This window comes from Seriola aureovittata, chromosome 4 (assembly GCF_021018895.1).
Source record: "Seriola aureovittata isolate HTS-2021-v1 ecotype China chromosome 4, ASM2101889v1, whole genome shotgun sequence".
NCBI classification, from domain to species: domain Eukaryota; kingdom Metazoa; phylum Chordata; class Actinopteri; order Carangiformes; family Carangidae; genus Seriola; species Seriola aureovittata.
In genome coordinates, this window is record NC_079367.1 from 18,729,675 (window position 1) to 18,743,962 (window position 14,288).

General features: G+C 42.1%; 1 protein-coding gene across 1 annotated transcript; it reads right to left on the reverse strand.

The window, feature by feature from the left end:
- Positions 1–406: 406 nt before the first annotated feature.
- On the reverse strand, positions 407–13,721 carry igsf10 (immunoglobulin superfamily, member 10). Its single transcript, XM_056373135.1, has 9 exons — positions 13,519–13,721; positions 11,729–11,858; positions 10,863–11,253; positions 9,470–10,237; positions 7,503–9,308; positions 5,733–7,367; positions 4,532–5,435; positions 2,969–3,335; positions 407–2,886 (listed from the first exon to the last, which is right to left on the reverse strand). The coding sequence occupies exons 1-9, from the start codon at positions 13,719–13,721 to the stop codon at positions 1,336–1,338; spliced, it is 7,755 nt and encodes a 2,584-aa protein (XP_056229110.1). The 3' UTR covers positions 407–1,335.
- Between the last annotated feature and the right edge of the window lie 567 nt (positions 13,722–14,288).

Genomic DNA, 14,288 nt, shown 5'->3' on the forward strand with positions numbered 1-14,288 from the left:
TTAAGAATACATTTCAGTATTCCTCTTTTCTGTCTCAAACTCCTTCCCTCAGCTCTCAGTTTAATTTCCAGGAGGGCAGTAAAATCAGCACACAGTCACAAACAATAATCAAAGGCTCCCCTGTGGGAGAGCACGCTGGATAGCTGGGTGAAGACCTATTTTCACAGCTGGAGATTTAAAACTGCGTGTGTCTGGAAGACTTCTTTTGCTGCCACAGGCCGTACCTCCTCCTGTAGGCTGAGGCATAACTGGATAATTCTAGTGACCTTCATTTCAACAGCAGCATTATAATAGCCTACTAGTACCAACAGCCAAAACATTGATCTATTTCATTTACATAATACATGTCTGATTGAAAAGATTTTGGTGTATCAAATAGTGCAATAATACATTAAAAAGCCATGAACCATGTTTAATTTTTAATTTCATTTTTTTTCTCCTATACTTTGAAAAGTAGATACTACAAACAGATATACATATACTGTATTATTACAGATTAACATAATGTATAACATTACTACAAATTCTTGTGTACAACACAATAGACTGATAATGAGTTTTTGCATTTATGTTGACCGACAAACTGTGCTGTGAATAGACATAAAACAATCCGCTTTAAACTGTCATCAAAATATAAAATGTATAATAAAAAAATCTCATTCTGGTATGAAAGCTCTGTACTGTCCATGCAGATATGTATCCAGTGTAAAACAAGCCACATATATTTTTTGAATAAACTTATTTTCTTCCACTGTGAAATTCAATGAATTTCCATTCAAAGCTGAATTGCTATACTTTTGCTGTTAAAGCACAAAGAAGCATGTTATGACAGCAACAATCTCTGGCCACTGACTAAAGGGTATTACAATCCTCTTGGGAATCTTTTTTCTTTCTTTCAGTCCGCTACACAAATTTTCTCCCCTTCTGTATACGCTGTAATGGTATCCCTGTGTGCGGCCAGCAATGTCTGCTCAAAGAAATCACATTAGGTTAGACTCTATGCACTGGCCCTTTTGCTCCCATGAGAACCACCCCAAATGAGAACCACCTACAAATTTCCAGGCCCCCAGTTCCAAAGTTACAATAACAACTTTCTAGCCCCAGGTTGCGTTTTCCAGTTTAAAAAAAAGCTGTAAAATGTCTGTTTCCTTTCTCTTCTTGCGCTCTGTTTATTTTTCTAATCCACATCTGTCAGTTCTTCAAATAATATTCCACACGCTGTGATCCTCAGAAATCCATGTGAGGAAGCATGTACTGTAAATGATGCAAGTGACTGTGTCTGTTAAAGTTTACATTCAGATGTACCACTGTCCTCCCTCAATCATGTCTTTTTTCTCACAGAACATGTACATATGTGACCTTTGAGTCTGTACCTAGGTGGTTCTTGGCCAGGCACTTGTATGTGCCCGAGTCTGAGACTGTGGGCCTCTGGATGATAAGTGTGCCCTGTGGGTGGAGCAGCTCACTACCCGTAGGCCGGCCCTGCTCTGCCGTTGACAGAACTGAACGATCGGGCAGCTCCCATATTATCTCTGGCTTGGGGACTCCATTGGCGGCACAGTTGAGCTGGATAGGTGTCCCGGTCACTGCCTTCACACTGGAAGGTGGCGCTGTTGTGATCCGTGGAGGATAAGCAACGATAACAACAGGGATAGTGAGCACAGCCTCCCCAGCATCGTTCCGAGCTCTGCAGATGTAGTTCCCTCGATCATGGAGAGTGCTCTCTTGAACAACCAAAGTACCATTCTCAAGCAACTGGTAGCGACCAAGGACTTGAGGCCGAGTAAAAGTGTGGCCACCAGGAATGGTCCAGTAGATCCTGGGTCTGGGACTCCCATCAGATAGACAGTGAAGGAAGAGAGGTTCTCCAGACACACTGCGAATGATGCCCCTAGGCCTTGTGAGGATGTAGGGCTTCTGCCCAATGTCCAAAATTATTAGCTTCTCTATGTAGCCCAAGAAATTCTTGGCACCACAGCGGTACTTTCCAGAATCCTCTTTGTGAGGGTTGTAGATGATCAAAGTCCCATCATTGCCTAGGTGGTGGCGAGAGCCATGATCGGGTCCACCAGTAAACCGTGTTCCATTAGGTAAAGTCCAGATGATCTCTGGAATTGGGTGTCCATCAGCAGAGCAGTTCAGAACTGTGGTTTTCCCGACTCGAGACACGATACGTTCGTTGTAGGGGTTCTTGAAAATCGGTCTTCGGAGCATACTGGTCACTTCCAGCTGCACCACCATTACTGCTTCTCCTCCATCATTTCTCGCCATGCATATGAACTGTGCTGTGTCAGTTGGTCGCACATTACGGATCTCTAATGTCCCATTATGGTGGACATTAATCCTGCTGCCAAAGTATGGTGCTGTCAGGAAGATATTATCAGGCATAATCCAAGTGATACTAGGAGTGGGATCACCCTCAGCCTTACAGTCTATTAATTTCCTTGAGTGTTTAGCAGCTGCATCTTTGATTACAGTCCTGTTCTGGCGGTAGCCATTGATCACTGGTGGATTCCCGTCTATATCAAGCATGTAGACTTTTCTATTCTCTCCAGCGGGGTTACGAGCCATACACACATACTCCCCAGCATCGATAAGCTTCACATCCCTGATATCCAGAGAACCATTGACATGCATTAGGTAGCGTTCATTCGATGCTGCAATTACATCGTTGGTGGGCAGCATCCACAAGATTTTGGGTTTGGGTTCCCCAAGTGCTTCGCAGTCAAAGCGGATGTTCCCTCCAGGCTTCACCCTTGCATAGGTCTGACTGGGTGGACGTATCCTGGGGGCAGCGGTCACCACAGTGATGTGCACATGCATCTCATCCTTGCCCACCTGGTTCTCAGCGTAACATGTGTAGTCCCCTTCCTCTGACATACCAACCTGGAAAACCATGACATTGATATAAATTTTTTGAATGTTTTTATAATTTTTGTGGGTGTTTGTGGTTGATGCAATAGCATACCTGGTTTAGGTAAAGAGTTCCATTGTCAAACAGAGTGTAGCGCCTTGCTCGTCCTCCTCCACTGCTGGCGTCAGACTGCAGAGCGCTGTTAACCACTGTACCATCTGGTAGACCCCAGGAGATCTCTGGCTTTGGTGCTCCTGAGGCTTTACAGTCAACCTTGAAGTCATTACCATATGGTACCTGCTTCTTGCCATAGAGTTTAGGCTCTATCTTGGCTGGCTTCATTGACACACTGACCCTCATGAGTTGGAGATCATCGCCAATCTTGCTTCGTGCCACACACAGATAGTCACCAGTATCTTTATCACTCACAATGTTAATGATAAGAGTACCATTATCCAGGACCTGGATTCTGCTGCCCATCCTGGGGAAATATATGATTGAAAATTAGAGTGATTTAGCATGAGTGGCAGACAGAATAAAGCCTGATCAAATAAAAATGGGCACCATTTACTATTGTGTGGGACAAATGACACATATAATACTGCCATTGCACAAGTTACTGTAGTGTACGAGTTATCACTGTTGATAACTCATGCAGCTTGTTTAGATCAGTGCTTAAAAAATAATACAAAACCAGCATTTCGACAATTTGGCAAATGCTAAAATTCTTGGGCCATGAAAAAAACAACAAAGAAAGAACAGAACACTGTGGTTGCTGAGTACTGAGTTAACTACTTACAACAAACACGTACATTCATTTTCTTGAAAAAAGTCTTAGTATTTTACGATCTTACCAGTAAACTGAACCTCAGCTTAAGCAAAGAATTGAACACCAGCATTGCATTGCCACGTGTTTCTTGAAAATAACACTTTCTGCTTCCTTCGTTTTTCTCATCATATCTCAATACAATGAGATATAATGACCTAAAAAACCTTTTTGCTTTAACATACATCATACTTTCTCACACTGATCAGGCTAATATTTACGAAAACAATAATAACTTATTAATCTGTGTTATCATGATTATAGTCTAATGGTGTTGCATTTTCATGAGACATAAATCCAAAATACAGATGAAATGCCCTCAGATCTTCTTTAATGTAGCAAGTGTGTAGTGTAGTATCACCAGTGTTTTCATTTAATTTTTTATTTTATTTTAACTGCACTGAAGTTATTCCTTGAATAAATATGGTAAAACTCAGTATCTTATTCTCTGTTTTCAAACACATATGCAGCAAATAATCACCATATCAAAACAGTGACTCCATTCCTCTGTACTTTAGAGAGATAACCCAAAGGCTCAATGCAGGGAACTAAAAATGAAAAGAAACATTAAAACCTGAGACCAACATTTTAAAATGAAGTGTGACCGTATATCATTAATCTATCCTGAGATTTGCTGTTACTCTTTTCAAATGTTACTCTTCAACATTTCTGTTGTTCAAGGGAGCTTGTTTCAAATTCCAGTTAGATTTGCAAATTTCTGGACACAAGATGCTTAGTTCATGAATGGAAACTTATTACTGATTATTTATTATACACTACCCTTGAAAAGACTCTCTTTTGCAAGATCAGCACAACTATGGTTTTCTCAGCACTGCTCAAGGCATTTTTACCTATGCCAACGGTCCACCACAGCTTTAGAAGGCAGCCTCCACATGATCCTTGGTTCTGGGTCTCCTGTCGCTGAACAGTTTAGTTTCAACTGATCCCCAAAGGACAACTCTGTAACACGCTGGGATGTGTCCACTATTTGAGGTGCAGATTCCCGCCTCTCAACAATCAGAGTCACCACCCTTCGCTCTGAGCCAGTAGAGCTGGTAGCAATACATTCATATTTCCCGCTGTCTGCTGGAGTCACGTCCTGAATGTGGAGTGTCCCATTCTCATACACTGATATCCTTGGGTCTCTGGCAGGCCTGTTAGACGGTACCATTGTCCCATCATGAAGGACCCAGTGAATAGCAGGCTGAGGGCTGCCTTGGCCAGTACAAGGTAGCCACAGGTTCTGGTTTACACCTGCTTTGATCTGCTGCCGTTTCTCCTCCATGATGCCCGGTGGAGCTGCTACCACCTGCAGTCGGACTGTAGCAGTATCAGCTCCAGCTGGATTACTGGCAATGCATTTGTAATGACCTCTGTCATAAACAGACACATGCTCAATGACCAGAGTCCCCTCGGCAGATACTGATACCCTTCCCTTCTCTGTGTTTTGACCTCTGACTTGGGTCCGGTTGGCCAGGATCCAGGATATCATGGGCAAGGGTCGTCCCTCTGCTTTACATTTCATCTCCACAGTGTTTCCTGCATGAGATTTTATTTCATGCATTTTCGGCTCCAGTATGCGTGATGGATAGGCCACGACAGAGAGGGTGACAAGAAGTTTATCTGATCCATTATCATTCTCAGCTAGACAGAGGTACTGGCCACGATCCTTAATATTGGCATTCTGGATGAACAGTGTGCCATTGCTCAACACTTCAAACTTTCCCATCCTCCCCTTAATGGTAATGGTGCTTCCTGAAGGACACAGAAAGACAATTACTTCAAAGAAATGTTTAACTAAAACACATCCAAAAACAATATACTGTATAATATTCACACAAATACAGACCAAAATAACCAAGTGTTAGTTAGTTAGTTAACCTAAAGTGTTACTTTAGGTTACAGCTAAAAAAATCACATCTTTACCTAATAATGTTATTTTTATTTACTTTATTACCATTTGTATTTTTTTTGGGTCATTTTACTACCTTTACATTTACCCTGCACCTTTTCTTTTCTTAATAACAACAATTAATGAAACTGTTTTTCTACCTGTGCTTGAGGAAAAGCGTTTCCAGGTTATATCTGGCTGGGGGTTTCCGACAGCCTCACATGGCAAGAAAGCATCTGAGTTGGACAAAACGGTAAAGCTGGCCGCATTGCCTCCAACTATCTTAGGTCTGCTTGTCATGACCTGCGTTGTGGGTTCTAGGCCAGCAATATTGGCACTTGTAGCTTCATTGCCAGAGACATGATAATTCACACTAGAGATGGCCTTGTGCGTGCCTATGTTGTAGTAAGGCTCAGGGGTGTTGATGTATCCTTTCTCAGGTGTAATGATGATCACTGTGTCAAAGTTAAGGCCTTTATCTGTACTGCCTCTGGCAGAACTGCTTTGCACAGTAGGTCTCACTGTACTCATTGGTGGCCTGCGAGTGATGTGACCATTGTTGCTATGTGTTGGTGGTCTGATATTGCTGTGGACTCTAGTGTGAACTGTTGTGTAAGACCTTCTTGTGGTAGCTGGCATCACTGTGGTGGTAGGGTTATATTTTGAGGTAATTAAAGGTGTCTCGGTTGTAGTATAGGCTGGTAAACTGCTAGATGTGCTCCAGGCAAATTCCTCATACAAGTCAGTCTCCTCCTTTGACATTTGGTCAGTGGAAACAGCTACTGTGGTTCTGTCCTCTCTCCAAGATGGTGTGTACAGGGGCTTGTTAAGTGAAACAGTCTGTTGAGGTAGTCGGGTTGTCTCTATTGTAGATTCCATAGTTGGTGCCTCTGAAGTTGGAACCTCAGTTGTTGTTGTAGTATGTACTTTAGGGATTCTAGGGTTTTTGAAGGGTCTCCTGCCTCCGAAGGGCCTCCTTCTCCGACCTTGCCGCACTCTTGTCCCACCTGGTCTCTGTCTAATTACAAACCAATTATCAGGGAGTCCACCAGACCCTGAAGATAAGGCTTCATCAGGATTTTTAATTGAAGGGGGTTTGGCAGTAGGTGGAGAGGGTAGAGTCTGTGAATCTGGTGGTGTTTCAGCAGTGGTGGAGTACCTGGAGTAATAGGAAGAACTGGTAGTAGTTATATGTTGCAAGCTGGGTGCCAGTGTTGTAAACTCAAAATCTGCAGAGGATAAATCTCCATAGTCATCATCTAATGTGTGTCTGGATGGGGACAGAGTCTCAGGTTCAGCCAGTGAGTTTGCAGTAGTGCTGGGCATAGCAGCAGGGGTTGTGGTCAAAGTTACTGTTGTGGTTTGAGCTGTAGTTGACGTTTTTGGAATGATTAATGGCCTCCTTAGCCTGGCAAGTACCTTTTCCCTCTCTCTGCCTCCAAACAGCCTGTCCCATGGAATTCTTCCACGAATAACCTTAGAGGCAGTTGTAGTAGTGGTTGTGGTTGAGAATGAAACAGATGGTTCTTTATTTGTGGTCAAAAATGGATTCATTGTAGGGTCAAGCTCTGGGGCATCAGCAGAGGTTACATAACCACTGGAATCATCTGGCTTAGACTCTTTATGGGTTGAAGGGGCATTTACAGTCCCGTAATAGTTTGTGGAGGAAGCTACTGTTTTTTGTGTAGTGGCGGGTCTCTCTGTTCTACGTAAATATGAATTGGAGGAAGCTGATGGTGTTACCATCTGAGCATCCGTGGCTGCTGTCCTCTTTTTGTCTTCATCACAATCACAGTCTGAGGGAAAAAAATAAAGAAAAAAGGGTAGAGGAAACACAGATTCATAAAACATGAGCTAAAGAACAACACATTGAGACATGAAACAAAAATGTAACAATCTATTAAACAATAATAAAAAATAATACTGCTTACCTGTAGTCAGTTCAATTCGATATGGCACCGAGGCATTCCCTTCTTTCTTCACTGAGGGCTGTTTAAGTTTATTGATGAAGGACTGTATGTCAGTGATCCTGTTGGGTTTTATGATCCTCCTGCGGCCTTGGAAGGTCCTCCTGCGGCCCCCTCCTCTGCCATTCTTGTGTGGGATGATATGGATCTGCTGTCGGGAGATGATGGTGGATCCTGCAGGCAGGCGTGGGGATTTGATTGTTTGGGTGGTGTGGAAGGTGATCTCATCTTGCTGTCTCTCTGTGGTGGTGACGGCTGTGAATGTGGTCCGGCTCTCTGGGTCTGTGTGGATGAATAGCTCCACTGGTCCTGGTCCATCCCTCATTGGAGTAATGTTAGGGTCTGTGGTAAATGAAAGTGCTGCTCCTGTGGATGTCTCTGGCTCTGCAGGTTCTTGTCCTGAGAACTGGAGCTGAGTTTCATGTGTATTGTCTGTCACACTAAGTTGGACAGTAACTGGGCGCATGTTTGAGGGGGGCTCGCTGGCTCTTTCAAGGCCATAAAACTCTGTCTTCTCAACAAAACGTGGATTGTCTGTGAATGTGGACTTGATCGGTGTAGAGTCTGACTGCATATATGACTCTGTTGTTGGTGTGTTTGTATTTTCTGTTATTCTACTAAAATCAATGTGATTGCTAACTGTGGTTTCCATAACAGCAGTTTGATGAGCCCCTGTTGTTGCTAAAACACGACCTTGACTTATCTGTGTCGCTGTTGTTGTTTCCGTCTCACTGTCTTGCGTAAATATTCCATTTTCTTCTGGATTATCTATAGTTGTTTTGACTACCCTTGGCACTATGATGAGGAGGTCTTCATTATGACCCTCACCAGAGCCAATATCACCATCACCAGAAAGAACAGGGTGTGAGTCTTCATATTTTGCCCTCTCTTTCTCTGTGTCACTCCTTATTCTTGATCCATCTTGAGCCTTCTTCATTAATTCAGCAAATTTCTGTGGATCTACTTTCCTGGAAGTTTTATCAAAAACTCTACTACTCCAGATGCGTCTGTTGCTGACTGGCCCCCTCCTCCTCTGTCCCAGTCTACCTCCTGAGCCTCCTCTGCCCTGTGACCTGAGTCTGGGGTAAGGTCGATCTGAGGTGATGGTCCTGGATTCTTGACTAGTTCCTTCAGAGGGACTGGAAGAAGGAATCTCATTGAGGGTGACTGTGTTTTCTGTCAAGCTAGGGTCTGTCTTGATCTCCATTTCCATCCCTGACCCTTCCCCTACCTTTTCATATGTTTCTCCAGTTACCGTCACCTGAGACACGAGCAGGTCAACTCCCAGGTGATTAGCAACCAAACACCTATAAAACCCTCTGCCCCTCTCTGTGAGCCCCTGAATCAGCAGAGTCCCATTCTTATATACCTTTCTGTTCCCATGAGACTTATCCAGTACTGAGTGATCAGGGAGGATCCACTGTACTGAGGCCTCAGGAATCCCCGAGGAGCTACAGTCAAATACCAGATTTTCACCCAGTGGCCTTGAAAGTTGGACACCGTTGACCTCAGTTTCTTCCACGTCAGGGGACAGAACTGTCACTCGAAACAGGAGGATATCTGCATCCAGGTAGTTTGTGGCAATGCACCGGTACAGGCCTGTGTCTGAGGCATCTGCACCCCGTAGAGTGAGCATCCCTTCAGCAGTGATTATGATCCTCCTGTCCTCACTTGAGTAAGGGGCTCTGACCTTACTTCCATCGGGTAAAATCCACTCCAACAAAGGCTTCGGCTCGCCCTGGATTTGACAGCTCAATTGTGCCACACCACCTATGTAAAAAATAAAACAAATATTTTATTACAGTAATTATTGCTTTCATATTTAAAAGCACAACACATTTTTAGTCTTTTGAGTTCAATTAAGACTGAAGTGAAAGGTATAAGGTCATCATCATCAGCTAGTTTATTAAGAATTAATCACTAACTCCCACCTGTAAGTACAGTGTGCTCAGTCTTGGTTTGATTATCTTTCTTGATCATGGTCCAGGAATAGCGATCCCTCTTGGGCGATGTTTTTTCCACACGTAGGTTGACCACAGACTGGTACTTAATGTGCAGAGTAGAGAAAGTGGTAGTAGTGCGGTCGAGCTGGAAGCTCACCTCTCCCTGCATCAACCATGCAGGGGAGGCTTTAATCTCAGCCTCAATGCTTGAGTAAATTCCTTCCTCTCCCTCTTTTGTTTTGATCTGACTGTACCTGTAAACCATTTCTGGGCTTCTGGCCAGCATTAACCCTCTCTCTAGCCTCATGGGAGAGTCACTGTAGGTGGCCAGGATCTGCCACAGTTGCTGGATGTGTTCATAGTCAACGTTACATACCAAATATGTAGTTATTCCAGATGTAATCACAGTGACATTGGTTCCCTCCTCCTCCTCCAAGGTTTGTGTCAGGCTTTCAAAAGCTGAGGGCCTCTGGACTGTGCAGGACAGACTGCCCTCACTGTGAAAGTGGTCGGTCAGGTTCATTTGTATGGTTCCTAATGGGGCAATGAAATCCTTGGGGGAAACTGGAGTAAAGTCCCCCTCATCCAGGCTGATGTTTTTCTGCTTTAGATGGGGTTGGATCCAGGGTTTGGTACAAGTGAAGGCATCACTGGGTAGAAGGGATAGAGGCCTGTTGTGGTAAGGGGCAGGATTTTCACAAACAGGACACAGCTGTCCTCTTGGATATCTCCTGTCTCGCTTGCATTTCAGCACACCTGGAAACATTTAAATGAAGTGTTGTAGCGTTTAGCTGGTTGCATGTAAGAAAAGAATATTTACAGTTTCCACATAATGAGCCAGACAAACCAAAACGGTTCAGTAAACATCATCATCACTATACAGAACTGTAATTTATGAGCTGACTTTTGCATTAGCCAAGTCATGAATAAAAGATATAACTTTAGTTCCTTTGTGTCTTTTGTGTTTTGTGTGGCCTTGATGATGAGAAGAAGATATGATTTCTACCTCCAGTGGTGTTTCTGAAAAGATTTATATTTTTCCCTTGGATATGCCTTTCTTCCTTGGGATACTGTTCCAAGTTTGTAGTAGAGCAAACATACCAAAGTCTGAGTAGAAAAACCTATTGAAGTACTAATACAGTTAGCAACTTTACCAGATGTATCTTATTAACAGATGTGTCCTGTTAAAGCTGCTTGTAAATGCAGGTTGACAAAGGATTAGATCAGTGATTTAGTTTTTTTTTTTACATTTACGCAAGAGAAAGTGTCAAGACCAAGGAAGATTTCTTCATTAAGAAAGGAGGGCTTCCCTTACCTTGTAAACATTACAACACATCTCTAAATGCTTTCAAATGGTTCCAAAGCAAACAAAACTACTCACCTGTATTTCTCTGTGCCCACATGGGAAACCACTTCATACGGCAATCACATGCCCAGGGGTTGCCATGGAGGAAGACATTCTCTAACTGGCTGCAGCCTAAAAAGATATCTGCAGGCAGAGTGGTGAGGAGGTTGTCCGAAAGGTGGATGTTTCTAACTGACGACACCTTGAACACTTGGCTGTGTCTCAAGGTGATGAATGTGTCTGGGTGGAGCTGCTGGAGGTGGTTTCCCTCCAGATGGACCAACTGTAGGTTGGTTAGACCATAGAAAGCCTCTGGGCTGATGAACTCAATGTAGTTGTGGTCCACATGGAGTCTCAGCAGACTGTCCAGGCCTTTGAATGTCTCTTTATTGATTTCTTTAACTTTATTATAGGACATCTTCAGGACCTGTGAGAGCAGGAGAAGTTGGACACTGCCTGTCAAAACAATGTTGACTTACGACTATTATGTTAACACGACAGCACAGTATTGACAGATACCATGAAATGTTGTAAAAACAGCAGTATAATTTGAAAATAATTTATTTATGCTGGAAAAGTGCAAGTAAGCAGTTACTGGAAAGCATCCTTTATATCAAATAAATATAAGTGTAATAGAATAATGCTCTCTTTGTAAAGATACTAAGTAAACAGCTAATATTAACATCAAGAACCCTTCTGCTTATGCAGGGATGGTATTAACACTATACATCCTTAATATTTGTTTGTCATCATGCACAATTATTGAACTAAACTATAAAATGCTGACAGGCTTTTAACGCTACTATATTCTTTTGATATTCTAGTTTGATGAACTTGTACCCCAATATTACAAGGCAGGTCTGTGATCTGTTCACAAGAGACTAACAAACACACAATTTTACCTGTAAGGACTTGAGGTCTTGGAAGGCTCTGTCTTCAATACTGTGTATAGTGTTGCTGTGCAGCATCAACAGCTCTAAGTTCTCAAGTCCTGAAAGATCATTTTCTCTCAAGACAGTTATACTGTTGTACCTAAAATCAGAGAAATGAAAAGAAACTTCAGCTAATCAGCTCAAAAGTATGACATGTTATTTATGAAAGTTATGTTTTTACAAGAAACATAAGTTATGCCACCCTAATAGAAAAAAATAAAATAATAATTATAACAATTTCGGAGATGTACGTTCAGCACAGTCTCTACATGCCCATCCAGTGATGAGAAAAGGTCTAATCAGACAACTAAGTGAAAACACCTGTGGAGGTGAATCATTGGTGTGTAGGGCTTTTAGTACTGACATATCGGATATCAGTGTTCGACTTGATACTTCCCACTCATTCCAGGTATTGTAAGCAGTTTTTACTCTAATACATCACTCCTTCTGAGCAGTAAATATGAAAATTTTAATCGTTTTTGTTACTAAGGATGAGACAAAATTCAAGCTGCAACAATTAGAATTGAATAGACAATCAATATTAAAAGGAATTTGCCACTGTTTTGATAGTTGATTTATTTGAGAACCTGAATACATAATGCATTTGGCCATAGCTTTCATCAGCACATTCACATAATATAAATGGTTGAGGTGTAACAGTTACGACAAAACTGAAAAGAGATGGGAATCAGGCACAGCCTGTACACTGCACATCCACAAAGTCCTGTTCATTTTCTCATGGCAGACATTTAGACTTATCACAGAGCAGGAGCAACACAGATGTTACTAATAACATTAATGAATGCTCAGTTCTGTTAAAGTCAGTCATGCCAGTCAGCCTTCATGCACAATAAAAGTGCAATGCAGTCATTGTTTATGTTATTGACTACACCTGTGCTTTTCCTGCTATGACAATGCCTGCCAATCTATGTATTAAGTGTTGTATCATGAGAAGAGGTCTAATTAGGCAAAATCAGTGCAACATCCCAACACCTGTGGAAATGTAACATTGCTCTACATTGGTGTTTAAAAAGCTCGTTTTCCATCAGGCAAGCTAAAAGTAACTTTAAAAAAATAGGCGAGTGTCAGACTACATTTTTTGTGTTTCATATAGTGTCTGTATGCACAGTCACACCTAGGAAGAGACACAAACTGGACACTTAACTCCAACACTGTTGAGGCTAACGAGAACAGAAGCACAGAAGCTAGCAGATGTGGTTCGTGCGGTGGCTTAACTCTTCCTTGGAGAAGGAAAGGCGACCAGGGAGGCGATTTTGCTGAACCAGAAGCTGGGAATACTGAAGTAAAGACCTAACTGGTAGTTGTAAAATTTGCATTAACGTTATAGCTAAACGTTGTACAGGTTAGCTAGTTAGATTAGCTATTAGCTAAAGCTGAGCTCGGCTAATGTTCGCATATTACCCATTTTAAACTAACCTCAAGGTTAGTAATCACCCACAGTCACACATTTTAAGTTTTAAGTTATCCACTATGTGGGTCAATTAACGAAAATTACTTCCAATTGAATTTTTATTTCAGAGTTGACCGTTCACTTATTTTAATAGCAGTCATGGTATGTAGAAGTTTAAAGTTTTGCCAGATAATGTGTTTCTATATAATGATATTCCATGTTAGACAATATGTGTTTCTATATAATGTCATTCCACTATATACAGTCAGACTTAAATCAGTCAATAAAATCATCCCTCTCCAGAGTATCTGCAGTTCTCCAGTTTGGAAAGAAAGAGAAGTGAACTCACCCGAGGTTAATTCTTTCCACAGCTGGCTGGATGTGGTCAGGTATTGCGGTCAGGTATCTGAAGGTGCAGTGCACTTCGGTGGGGACATAACAGGCGCATGATTTGGGGCAGTCACCGCTCGTCGGCAACACAGCAGCCAAGACCAACAGAGCCTTCAGCAGCCACCTCCACAGGTATGACGCGCCGCAGGCACACACACTCATTGTGCACGGGGATGCGGCTTCAGCTGCACGGGCAAAGGGAAGCTAAAGTTTATCCTGAACCATTAATGAAACCCACCTGTAGAAAGAGGTAGAGGGTGTTAAAGCCTTACTTCAGTTAGGAATAAAGATAGATAGATAGATAGATAGATAGATAGATAGATAGATAGATAGATAGATAGATCAAAAAAAGAAAAATCCAACAAACGTGCCAATCCAACATCTACTCTATAGAACAAGTTTCATTTCATTTTCATCACCGTCATTCAGATTTTTCCTTTACAAATTGTGCTCCTTTTTATTTTTATGAATATATATTTATTAATCGTCATTTATGAAGGAGAAAATAGTGATAAAAGCACGCTTGCAATTATTAGGAAAATTCACTCAACCAGAGAAAATATTACATGCAGAATCTTATGCATAGATGATAAATATAGACCTATGTAAAACTGTAATAACTTGCACACAACTGCATTTCAAGTCTGAAAAATGCATTGAATATAGTTTCTCTCACCGCGCTCTAACAGCTGTTGAAAACGGAACTGCTGCACTTGTAGGAATGTAAAA

What these genes read in the sequence shown, in the direction of transcription:
- igsf10 (XM_056373135.1), bottom strand. Translation starts at nt 13,721, where the DNA reads ATGAGTGTGTGTGCCTGCGGCGCGTCATACCTGTGGAGGTGGCTGCTG. An exon ending in GTGGAAAGAATTAACCTCGG is followed by an intron (nt 11,859 to 13,518) that starts GTGAGTTCACTT and finishes CTCTGATTTTAG; the next exon opens with GTACAACAGTATAACTGTCT. An exon ending in TCGAATTGAACTGACTACAG is followed by an intron (nt 7,368 to 7,502) that starts GTAAGCAGTATT and finishes TTTTTCCCTCAG; the next exon opens with ACTGTGATTGTGATGAAGAC.